The 13,372-nt window shown below is 42.2% G+C and overlaps 1 protein-coding gene across 1 annotated transcript in view; it reads right to left on the bottom strand.

Annotated features, from left to right (window-relative positions):
• EEF2 (eukaryotic translation elongation factor 2) overlaps positions 1 to 5,912 on the bottom strand; it is a 32,493-nt gene extending 26,581 nt beyond the window's left edge. Inside the window, exon 1 of the mRNA XM_034406357.3 lies at positions 5,813 to 5,912. Within this exon, the coding sequence (XP_034262248.2) occupies positions 5,813 to 5,815 (3 nt within the window). The 5' untranslated portion in view covers positions 5,816 to 5,912. The remainder of the gene's footprint in view (positions 1 to 5,812) is intronic.
• Positions 5,913 to 13,372: the final 7,460 nt, after the last annotated feature.

A 13,372-nucleotide genomic window follows, 5' to 3' on the forward strand; every position in this document is an offset into this window, starting at 1 on the left:
ATCTCTGCTACTCCTCTGACCCACTGTTGACTCACCGATAGTCCCAGGGTTGCAGGATATACAGCCTCCTGCTACATAACTAAGCTCCATTTCATGCTGAATAAACTAAATTATTTATGTATCTTTAATAGAAAACTATCTTCCGATAGATTTTTACCCCAAAAGTTTTTTATTAAAATAAATTCAATAAAAATCAAAAAAATCCGATTTAAATAAAAAAAAAATCCGATTTTTTTTTTTTTAAATCATTGATTTTTATCCACCCTGGCCTCCAGTCCCCTAATCCTCTTCGTTGCTCTTCTCTGCACTGTCTCTAAAATCCTATTTTCACCTCCAATTATTACATTTAAAATTATTTAATCTGCTTGCCTCCCGGGGACCCAGACCTTTTCCACCGACTATTCACAAAGCCTAAAATGATACAGTAAGAACAAAATTCAGAAGGTGAGGAAGCAAAAAGCATGGTCAGCAACGGCAGACCAGAAAATCCTGAGCTGGCCAGAAATGCTTTTAAAACAATGTCATGGTGTTTCCATGACATAATCCATTATGTAAGCAAGGCAATATGCCAACAGTATCTTTCATTACCTTCTTAGGTTGGGGGTGGGGGGTTTTGAACCGGTAGTACGTTTGAATTACAGGTAGTCCTCGTCTTATGACCAGAATTCAGCCCAAAATTTGTTGTCAAGGGAAACATTTAAGTGAGTTCAGGGTGGATAAAAATCAATGATTTTTTTAAAAAAATCAGATTTTTTTTATTTAAATCGGATTTTTTTTTATTTAAATTGAATTTATTTTAATAAAAAACTTTTGGGGTAAAAATCTATTGTAAGATAGTTTTCTATTTAAGATACATAAATAATTTAGTTTATTCGGCATGAAATGGAGCTTAGTTCTGTAGCAGGAGGCTGTATATTCTGCAACCCTGGGACTATCGGTGAGTCAACAGTGGGTCAAAGGAGTAGCAGAGATGACAGTTGCTCTTTAAAAATTATGATTTAAATCGAGCTGATTTAAATCAAGCCTTTTTACTAGTGATTTAAATCATGATTTAAATCGACTCGATTTAAATCAAACCCACCGAGTGAATTAGCCCCATTTTATGAACTTTCCTGCCACAGTTAGGTGAGTCTGACTTCCCCAATGACTTTGCTCGTCAGAAAGTCGCAAAGGGGGGACAGCTCAACCGTCATAAATATGTGTCAATTGCCAAGTGTGTCTGAATTTTGATCACATGACCATGGGGATGCTACAATCGTCGTGCACACTTTTCAGTGCCGTTGTAACTCTGAACGGTCACTAAACGAACTGTTGTAGGTCGAGGACTACCTATACAAGTTATCAGAAAAGTCGATTTATCAAGATTTTTTTTTTTTGAACCAGGGATTTGTGTTATACTGAATTACAAACTATCAGATCAGTCGATCTGTTGGATTTTTAAGCAGGGGTCTGGGACTTCTAGTCTCGTCTTAGCCATGAAAACCAGTTGGGTGCCTTTGGTCTAGTCCCTTTCTCTCAGCCCTATCCCCCCCTCACAGGGTTGTTGTTGTGGGAGGAAGGAAGGAACATTAGGTGTGCTCGCCAGCTTGAGTTAAACCTATAAACAATAAATAAAAAGCCTGGAGAAAAAGCAAAATAAAAAACACAAAAATTCCATGGCTTGGTGCCTTACAAGGTAAAATAAAAGAATGTCCCAAAGGTGCTTTTTTCCCCCAAGAGGCAACTGGACTTTCTGGTTTTTCTTTGAAGATGTTTCGCTTCTCCTCCAAGAAGCTTCTTCAGTTCTGACTGGATGGTCGGGAACGGAAAGATTTATATTCCTTGCAATCATCTGGTTATTAGCACTCGGAATGCACCAACTCGGAGGAATATAAATCCTTCCTTTGCTCACCATCCAGTCAGAGCTTCTTGGATGGAAAAGTGAAAGGCCTTCAAAGAAAAACCAGAAAATCCAGTTGCCTCTTGAAAGAAAAGCACCTTTGGGGAAACTGTGAGCTGGATGACTGAGAATCTCCTCCTTAAAGCCAACCGTATGGTAGAATAAAGTGGCACTTTGACAGCCGAAATGCCCTGTGGAGGAATTGGCTTTGCCTTCTACCAAAGGTGGCAGGGAAGGCATTAAGGTATCTCAAGGGGGACACCATCCTAGACAGCTGATGTTGTTCCCCCCAAATCAGGAAGGACCATTTCTCTCCCCCCCCACCCACTTCCTTCATCAGTCTTCCTCATCTGTAGACTTTGGGAAAAAGGGAGGGAGGGAGGGAAGGGAGGGATAGATGGATAAGAAGGAAGGAGGGAAGGAAGAAAGATAAATGGATGAGAAGGAAGGGATAGATGAAGGAAGGAAGAAGGGAGGGATAGATGGATGAGAAGGGTGGGAGAAATTGATGGATGGGAAAGATAGAAAGGAGGAAGGGAGGGATAGATGGATGGGATGGATGGAAGGAAAGAATAGATGGATGAGAAGGAAGGAGGGAAGGAAGGAAGATAAATGGATGAGAAGGAAGGAAGGGATAGATGGATGGGATGGAAGAAAGGAGGGATAGATGGATGGGATGGATGGAAGGGATAGATGGATGAGAAGGAAGGAAGGAGGGATAGATGGATGAGAAGGAAGGAAGGAAAGAAGGGAGGGATAGATGGATGAGAAGGAAGGAGGGAAGGAAGATAAATGGATGAGAAGAAAGGGATAGATGGATGGGATGGAAGAAAGGAGGGATAGATGGAAGGGATGGATGGATGGATGAGAGGAAGGAAGGAGGGATAGATGGATGAGAAGGAAGGAGGGAGATAGATGGATGAGAAGGATGGATGGAAAGAAGGGAGGGATAGATGGAGAAGGAAGGAGGGAAGGAAGGAAGATAAATGGATGAGAAAAAAGGGATAGATGGATGGGATGGAAGGAAGGAAGATAAATGGATGAGAAGGAAGAGATAGATGGATGGGATGGAAGAAAGGAGGGATGGATGGATGGGATGGATGGAAGGGATAGATGGATGAGAAGGAAGGAAGGAGGGATAGATGGATGAGAAGGAAGGAGGGAAAAATAGGTGGATGGGTAGATGGATGAGAAGGAAGGAAGGAAAGAAGGGAGGGATAGATGGATGAGAAGGAAGGAGGGAAGGAAGATAAATGGATGAGAAGAAAGGGATAGATGGATGGGATGGAAGAAAGGAGGGATAGATGGAAGGGATGGATGGATGGATGAGAGGAAGGAAGGAGGGATAGATGGATGAGAAGGAAGGAGGGAGATAGATGGATGAGAAGGAAGGATGGAAAGAAGGGAGGGATAGATGGAGAAGGAAGGAGGGAAGGAAGGAAGATAAATGGATGAGAAAAAAGGGATAGATGGATGGGATGGATGGATGAGAAGGAAAAGGAAGGATAAATGGATGAGAAGGAAGGAAGGGCAGGAGGGAAGGGCAGGGAAGGAGACAGAAGTGAGATAAAATAAACCACAACAGCCGGTCGGATTCCATTAAGGAGATGCAGGCAAGCCGGAAAATATTTTCCAGGTTAACGTCAGCACTTTTAACGGCACCCAACAACAGCAGCGAGAAAGTAACCAGCTGCAGGTCCCGCAATACAGGTGTGACACCCTCCCTATGCCTCCCTGCCACGTTCCACACACCACCACCCCCAGCCACTTCTCGCCAGATACGTTTTTAGACAAGATGTGGGGGGAAAAAACACAACCTTCCTCCCCTTTGGCAAGCAGGGACCGGCTGGAGCTGGCCCAAATCCTTTGCTGGCCACGGGTGTTGTTGTTTTGCCACATCACGTCCCCCGCGGACATCTTGAATGGTTATTTCGGCACATAAGGTTAGGGCAGCAACTATCAAACACCCCCCTCCCCAAAAAAAGAGGGAGGCTGGGAAACCAGGCTTGGATGGAAGAGAAGCTACAGAAAACGTATTAAAGCTGAATTTAAAAAAATGTTTTTTAAAAAAAAATCAGAGAAACTGAATGGCGCACGGGAAAAGCAGCCAGCCCTCCTCAAAATAAGTTTTTAACCGAAGAATAAAGTGGTTTTATCAGCAAACACCCCCCTCCCCACCTAATAATCTTCAGGAAGCTGGCAAAGTAGGAGTTACATCACCCCCTTTACTTTCTCCTGCCTTGAATCCGTGGAGGAGGGGAGCAAAAAAAATGTGAGTCATCCCACAATGAGGTCAGGTTTTTTTTTTTTTTATTTTATTATTATTACAACCAGGCCCTGCTGCGCAGAAATAAAAGAAGAGAAGCCGGCCAAGGCGAAGTGTTTTAAGAGGAAATCGTTCCAAGAAATTAATAAGACGGGTAGCCCTCCACTTATAACGGTTTGTTTAGTGGCCATTCGAAGGGACAACAGCCCTGGAAAAAGTGATTGATGACCCCAACGGTCACATGATCGAAATTCAGATGCTTGACTCGTATTTATGACCGGTGGGGGGGGGGGGAGGAAATCACACGATCCCCTTTTTGCGACCTTCTGACAAGCCATGTCCATGGGGAATCCAAATTCATTTAACAACTACTTTAAGACACACAATGATTTGTCATAAAAAATGAGGCACTCAACAGATGTTTCAATTAGCAACATAAATTTGGGGCTCAATTGTGGTCGTAAATCAAGGACTGCCTGCAATCCTTGGGAAAGGAAGGTTAAGTATTAAGCCCCCTTTCAAAAAAACAAAGGGAAATATAAATTTGGGGCCATCTATGATTCCCCTTAAAGCTTTCTTCCTGCTTCGAAAATAAAGGGGGAAAAAATAGCGACCATCTATTAGTCAATATAGATATTTCTGCGGAGAAAGAAGAAGTAGACAGGAGGGCTTCACTTGTTAAATTTCTGCCTATATATATATATGTATATATACATACATACATACATATATATATATATATGTATATATACATACATACATACATATATATATATATATATATATATATATATATATATTTCTGCCTATTATAACAAGTGAAGCCCTCCTTCTGTCTACTTCTCCTTTCTCCTTCCCTGCAGAAATATCTATATTGACTAATAGATGGTTGCTATTTTTATAGATGGTCGCTATATATTTTTATAGATGGTCAATATATATATATATAAAAATATGGGGTTGGACTAGATGACCTATCAGGTCCCGTCCAACTGTTAAAAGATTGCTTATATATATATCAATCTCATCTATCTATACACACACACACACATATAGATACATAACCTACATATACCAAAAGCTGTTTTTAATAATATTGGGTCTCAAGATGCTTTAACAGCATCCACACTAGGCATTTTTGATTGGCAGATCTCCAGAGGCGCTGGACTACAACTCCCGTCACCCTCAGCATGGCGAAAGGGCGTTTTTTTTCCCACCCCAATCTATTCCATTGGGTCTCAAGGTGCTTTAATAGCATCCACACCAGGCATTTTTTTTTTAATTGGAGGCTCTCCAGAGGCGCTGGACTACAACTCCCGTCATCCTCAGCCCGGCCCAGGGGAGAAGCACCCCCTAAAAAAGTGGGGGGGGGAGATCCATAGCCTAACACTGGTCCACGTAACTCCACAGTCGCCACGTTCACAAATTACCCCCCCCCACACTCCTCCTCGCGTATTGTCTTGCGTTGCTAACCCCCCCCCCTTCCGGGGCTCTTCCAGACGGCGGGCTGTTCCAGGCTGCGGCCTTCTCTCCCCCCCCCTCAAGCCCCGCAGGCCTCCAACCCGGGGCCTATCCCCTTCGTTCCGAACCCGGCCTTATCCAACGCCTCCCTAGGCCTCGGGTCCCCGAGGTTCCCCCCAAGTCGCTCCCGGTTTCGGATGGCTCACCATGTTGGCGGATGGCTTCGGATTCTCCGCAGGAGCGGGGGGGTAAGAAGGGGAAAAAAAATACCGGCAACAATGGCGGCGGCTCGAACTGCCCTGTCTCGTTGGCAGGGGTCGAGCGGGCGGAAGAGGACGCTGACGTCAACCGGCCGCCTTTTATATGAGGGACGCCGGAGTGGGCGGGGAGAGCCAGAGGGAAGAGGCGGGGCCGAGCGAGGAAACCCGGGGCGCACGCGCCTCATCCGAAAGGCCCTCTCTATGATCCGAAGGCGGGAAAGAAAGGAAGGAAGAAAAGAAAGGGAGAGGGAGGAGGCTCTTAACTTGACGCCTGCGCAGTTTCTTCTTCCCACTTTTTTTTAAAAAAAACGTTCGATCAACCCGGAAGCTCCTGCTGGCGATTCAACCACGTGCCTGACGCCTGAATGGGCAGCAGTGAATTTGAAATAGAGTGGAAAAATAATGCTTGCGTGTGATATGCCTCTGAAGCTGCTTGGTATCACTCCAAAATATATTATTAAAGGAGGATATTTATAAAAATTTGGGGACCCACCCGTAGGAGCCCTTCCCAGAAAATTCAATTTAAACTCAATAAAATTCAATGTATTAATTTCAATTAATACAGTGTTTTTTTTTCCAGGCCACTTTAAGATGAGTGGACTTCAACTCTGAGTCCGAAAGGAGAAGGGCGGTATAGAAATTCGAATAAATGAAATGAAATGAACTCCCAGAATTCCCCGGTCAGCATAGCAACAGGGCTTGGAATGGATGCACCCTAAGAAATGTTTTAAGGATTTTAGTGAGAGTTTTTTCAGTAGTTAAACGAGTTTTCTCTACTCAGTTGCTTTTTTTAAAAAATAATTTTTATTAATATATTCTATACACAAATAAAATATACAATCCTGCCACCATGGTATAATGTGATTACCTTGTCCATAAATATAAAGTCATTCCTTTATACATACATATTTGCCATCAAATATGCTTGGTGACATCCCTGCTTGGTGTTGGAAGAAATATCCATCTGGTTCAGTTCCAAGCTGGGAGAAAGATGCTGGAAACATGGAGGCTGATTGGAAAGATTAACAGAGTTGGAAGGGACCTTGGAGGTCATCTAGTCCAACCCCCCAAGCAGGAGACCCTACACCATTTCTGACAGATGGCAACCCAATCTCTTCTTGAAAGTCTCAATCTCTTCTTGAAAGTCTCAAGTGATGAAGCTCCCACAACTTCCAAAGGCAACTTCTGTTCCATGGGTTGATTATTCTCACTGTCAGAAACTTTCTCCTTATTTCCAAGTTAAATCTCTCCTTGATCAGTTTCCATCCATTATTTCTTGTCTGTCCTTCAGATGCTTTAGAAAATAGCTTGTCCCCCTCCTCTCGCCCCTCAAATATTGGAAGACTGCTATCACGTCTCCCCTGGTCCTTCTCTTCACTAGACTATCCATGCCCAGTTCCTGTAACCGTTCTTCATGTTTTAGTCTCCAGTCCCCTTATTTATTTATTTATTTATTTATTTATTTATTTATTTATTTATTTATTTATTTATTTATTGGTTCGATTTATATGCCGCCCTTCTCCAGAGACTCAGGGCGGCTTACAATGCGTTAAGCAACAGCCTTCATACTTTGTATATACCTGCTTAGTACACCCCCAAGCGGTGTTCTTTTTTACACAAAGTCATCTTATTGCCCCCACAATCCGGGTCCTCATTTTACCTACCTCGAAAGGATGGAAGGCTGAGTCAACCTTGAACCTGGTAAGATTTGAACTTGCAGTAAGTGCAGGCAGTTGGTGTTACTTAACAACGCTTTAGTCTGCTGCGCCACCAAGGCTCTTTTAATTATCCTGGTTGCTCTTTTCTGCACTTTTTCTAGAGTCTCAACATCTTTTTTATAGTGTGGTGACCAAAACTGGATGCAGTATTCTAGGTGTGGTCTTACTAAGGCTTTATAGAGGGGTATTAGTACCACACTTGATCTTGCTTGTATCCCTCTGTTAATGCAATTTAGGATTGCATTATTGGCTCTTTTGGCTGCCGCTGCACATGTCTGGCTCATATTTAGCTGGTTGTCCACTAAGACTCCCAAGATCCCTCTCACAGTCACTGCTATTAAACCTGGTTTCACCCAGTTTATATGAGTGCTTTTGGTTTTTCTTACCTAAGTGTAGGACTTTACTTTTCTCTACATTGAATTTCATTTTGTTAGATAGGGCCCAATGTTCAAGTTTATCAAGATCCATGTGGATCTTGAGCCTATCTTCTAGGGTGTTAGCTATTCCTGCCAGTTTAGTATCATCTGCAAATTTGGAAAGTTCCCCTTCTATTCCCTCATCTAAGTCGTTTATGAAGATATTGAAGAGTACTGGGCCTAAGACAGAAGATGGTTTAATGATGATCCAGGGTTTGTGGTTCTGGTGCAGCTGACCCATTGATTTGAGGAGTACATGGATTTTTATAAGTTTCAGAGATGTTGCTATGGGAGTTGTGCAATGTCTGATATGCCTTTAGGAGATTGTGCAATGTAGCGAGCTCTGTATCTTCTGCTAAATGAGAGTGGATTAATCCAGTTGTGAAATTCAAATTTTTTTACTGCCGGTTCTGTGTGGGTGGCTTGGTGGGAGTGTTGTGGCATGGCAGGGGAAGGATACTGCAAATTCTCCATTCCCACCCCACTCCAGGGAAAAGATACTGCAAAATCTCCATTCCCACCCCACTCCAGGAGAAGGATACTGCAAAATCTCCATTCCCACCCCACTCCAGGGAAAGGATACTGCAAAATCCCCATTCCCACCCCACTCCAGGGAAAGGATACTGCAAAATCTCTGTGGGATCCCGACCCTCTGGAATGGATTGCCCACCGAGCTCAGGACAGCCCCCGACCTTCTTTCCTTCCGTCGCCAGCTGAAGACGTGGCTCTTTCGTCAACTCAACTGATCCGTTTGGGGGGTACACTGTCATAATTTTAAACTGTTTTTAATAGGGTTGCTGATTTTAATTCTATTTCATTGTGATTTGTATTGGAATTTGTCATTTTGTAAGCCGCCTTGAGTCCCTAGGGAGAAAGGCGGCATATAAATCGCAATAATAAATAAATAAATAAATAAAATCCCCATTCCCACCCCACTCCAGAGAAAGGATACTGCAAAATCTCCATTCCCACCCCACTCCGGGACCAGCTAGAGGTGGTATTTGCCAGTTCTCTGAACTACTCAAAATTTCCGTTACTGGTTCTCCAGAACCTGTCAGAACCTACTGGATTTCACCCCCTAAATTAATCCTATTATGTCCAGAGGGGTCATGTCCTGTTCTTAATCCCGTCACCCTGGAGCTGAAAGTCTTTTGTTTTGTAGATAGATTGGCCCAATCTTTCTTAATGGGCACAAAATATCTGCTGTGGGAGGGGGGGCTATTAATAAAGTCTGAATCTGTCTTTAAGAGCATGTTTCTCCATTTCTCCCTATGGGGAAATATAATCTGCCTTTTTAATAGTCTTCAACATATTTCATTCTTCTAAAGGGGGGGCGGGGGCTTCTCACAATGGGAAGGCCCTGTTACTGCTTGGACAGAAGTTGTGTCTTGCTGAATCCTATGAAATAGAACTGCAGAATATGAAAAAAAATGGATCAGGCCAACCGACACAATAATGATCCTGTGTGACTTTTATACAAAAATGTTGAGACGCCCCCCTCCCCTTAGAAAGATTGCAGAGAAGAGCAACAAAAAAGATCAGGGGTCTGGAGGCTAAATCGTGATGAATGGTTGAGGGAACTCGGTATGTCTATTGACTCCAGTCAAAGGAAGAGAAGGACTAGGGGTGGCATAGAACATGATAGCAGTTGAAGGAAATGAATAATAAGTTACTCTTCTATAAAAGTGTTTAATGTATTAGTTTAGTTTAGTTTAGTTTATTATATTTGTATACCGCCCTTCTCCCGAGGGACTCAGGGCGGTGAACAGCCATGGTAAAAAACAATGTACAACAAAAATGTACAACAAAAATGTACAACAAAAATTGTTGGAAGAAATATGTCTTCTGGGTTCAACTCCAAGTGGGGAAAAAGACACTGGAAACATGGAGACTGCTTGGAAAGATGTTTTTTTTTATTATTATTAAATTTGATTGATATGCCGCCCTTCTCCGGAGACTCAGGGCGGCTTACAATGCGTTAAGCAATAGCCTTCATACTTTTGTATATTTTACAAAGTCAGCTTATTGCCCCCACAAACTGGGTCCTCAATTTACCTACCTTAGAAAGGATGGAAGGCTGAGTCAACCTTGAGCCTGGCAAGATTCGAACCTGCAGTAATTGCAGACAGCTGGAGTTAAATTACAATGCATTAGTCTGCTGAGCTATCCAGGCTCCTGTTTAATGATGGACAGGATCACATGGTTTTAAGTTCCTGAACAGAAAAGGGCAGAGATGCTGAGAGTCCCCGGGTTTTATGCCCTCTCTGAGCTTTGAACTTCCTGGGGCACATGAAGGGTATCCTGATTGGTTGTCAGACTCCCAAGGGGTGGTGGGGGGATCTTAGCTAGCCTTGCTGGCTGATGTAATCTTCCCAGGTGCCATGTGGGGAGTTTCTGTCCTAGATGGGTCCTATTGTGTTGCAGATGATGGTCCATTGACAAAGGTGGGGGGAATGAGTGAGCTTGGCTGAGGCCTTAATGGCCCATTGACAAAGGTGCGGGGAGGTAGGAAGCTGCTTTGTCTTTAAAACATGTCTCTCCATTTCTCAACCAGGGAAATATATTCTGCCTTTTTTAATATTTCCTAAAATATTTCATTCTTCCAGGAGAGCGGTGGGCGCTAACTTCCTACAGTATTAAAAAGCTATGATGTTCTTGCGGTTGCAAACTGACCACAAATTGTAATTAGTAGAGCCAACAGTGTTATGACTTGCTAAAAGCTCCCTTGGAGACGGGGAACCTACGCCTTCGGCAAAACCACTATCAGTTAAGAAAGGAACATCCGCCCAAGGTGAAGTTAAAAGTAAACATGATAAGATAGTCCTTGTAAGGCAGGAATTGTCAAGATGACCCTTTTGAAGGGTAAAACAACTTGGAGAATGACTTAGGAGAATAAAGGGGAGTTGGGAGGGCTTCTCAGGCGTGGCGTGCATTGTGGAGGAGTATAAAATGTGTAGCTTGAAAACTGCTTCATGCGCTCTTTGAAACGCAAGAAGGGTCTAAGAGGCTGCGCTTGCAACCGCTTTTTATTTTTCTTCACAATATCTCCAATAAACCTTTGATTTTGGGCACCGGGCTTGCTTTTGAATTGTGAGTATACAATTGTGGGTTTTATATCTCACACAGTCTTCCAGTACTTGAGGGGCTATCACAGAGGGATGGGGGGATTTTATTTTATTTTATTTTATTTTATTTTATTTTATTATTTTATTCATTTTATTTTATTTTATTTTATATTTTATTTTATTATTTTATTTTATTTTATTTATTTTATTTTATTATTTTATTTTATTTTATTTTATTATTTATTTTATTTTATTTTATTATTTTATTATTTTATTTTATTATTTTATTTTATTTATTTTATTTATTTTATTTTATTTTATTTATTTTATTGATTTTATTATTTTTATTTTATTTTATTTTATTTATTTTATTTTATTTTTTTATTTTATTTTATTATTTTATTTTATTTTATTTTTTTATTTTATTTTATTTTATTTTATTTCATTATTTTATTTATTTTATTTTATTTTATTTTATTTTATTTTATTTTATTTTATTTTATTTTATTTTATTTTATTTTATTTATTTTATTTTATTTGTATACCGCCCTTCTCCCAGAAGGGACTCAGGGCGGTAAACAGCTAAAATTAAAAAACATACAATACAAAAGTTAAGATAATTAAAAAGAATTAAATCCTTGGCTTCCCAATTTAAAACCCCCAAGTCTATAAAATTTAAAATCCCAATTAAGAGCCATTTAGGCTAGGCCGGGTTGGTGGAATAAATAAGTCTTCAGGGCCTTATGGAAGGTATGGAGGTCCGGGATCAGTCGTATTCCGGGAGGGAGCTCATTCCAGAGGGCGGGTGCCCCCACAGAGAAGGCTCTCCCCCTGGGGGCCGCCAACCGACATTGCCTGACCGACGGGCACCCTGAGGAGGCCCTCTCTGTGAGAGCGTATTGGCCGGTGGGAGGTTATCGGTAGCAGCAGGCGGTCTCGCAAATATCCTGGCCCTAAGCCATGGAGTGCTTTAAAGATGAGAACCAATACCTTAAAGCGCACCCGGAAGACCACCGGGAGCCAATGCAGCTCGCGCAGGAGAGGTGTTACATGGGAGCGCCACGTCGCTCCCATAATCACCTGCGCGGCCTTATTCTGCACCAGCTGGAGCCTCCGGGTGCTCCTCAAGGGGAGCCCCATGTAGAGAGCGTTGCAGTAGTCCAGGCGTGACGTGACGAGGGCATGAGTGACTGTGCACAAGGAGTCCCGATCCAGAAAGGGGCGCAACTGGGATTGACCAAAACACTGGAGGGCAGGACAAGAAGATCATTAAAAGAGAGATCCAACTTGAGAACTGAGGAGAAATTTCCTGACAGAAGAATTAATCAGTGGAACGGGTTGCCTCCGGAAGTTAGAATAGAATAACAGAGTTGGAAGGGATCTTTGAGATCTTCTAGTCCAACCCTCTGCTTAGGCAGGAATACTATTATACTGTTTCAGATAAATGGTTATCCAATCTCTTCTTAAAAACTTCCAGTGTTGGAGCATTTACAACTTCTGGTGGCAAGCTGTTCCACCGGTTAATTGTTCTTGCTGTTAGGAAATTTCTCTTTAGTTCTAGGTTGCTTCTCTCCTTGATTAGTCCCCACCCGTTGCTTCTTGTCCTGCCTTTTAGGTGCTTTGGAGAATAGCTTGACCCCCTCCTCTTTGTGGTAACCCCTCAAATATTAAAAGACTGCTATCATATTGCCCCTAGTCCTTTTTTTGATTTAATCAAAAAAGGAGCCTGGATAGCTCAACAGACTAAAAGCCTGTTATTAACATTCAGCTGCCTGCAATTATTGCATGTTCGAATCGCCGCAGGCTCAAGGTTGACTCAGCCTTCCATCCTTTCTAAGGTAGGTAAAATGAGGACCCAGATTGTGGGGGGCAATAAGCTGACTTTGTATAAAATATACAAAAGTATGAAGGCTATTGCTTAACGCATTGTAAGACGCCCTAAGTCTCCGGAGAAGGGCGGCATATAAATCTAATTAAAAAAAAAAAAAAATCAGACAGACCCAATTCCAGCAACTGTTCTTCATATATTTTAGCCTCCAGCCCCCTAATCCTCTTTGTTGCTCTTCTCTGCACTCTTTCTAGAGTCTCAACATTTTATTTTATTTTATTGATTTGATTTCTATGCCGCCCTTCTCCGAAGACTCAGGGCGGCTTACAGTGCGTTAAGCAATAGCCTTCATACTTTTGTATATTTTATACAAAGTCAGCTTATTGCCCCCCACAATCTGGGTCCTCATTTAACCTACCTTAGAAAGGATGGAAGGCTGAGTCAACCTTGAGCCTGGTGAGATTTGAACTTGCAGTAAT

This window comes from Pantherophis guttatus, chromosome 1, assembly GCF_059756535.1.
Source record: "Pantherophis guttatus breed Tessera chromosome 1, ASM5975653v1, whole genome shotgun sequence".
NCBI classification, from domain to species: domain Eukaryota; kingdom Metazoa; phylum Chordata; class Lepidosauria; order Squamata; family Colubridae; genus Pantherophis; species Pantherophis guttatus.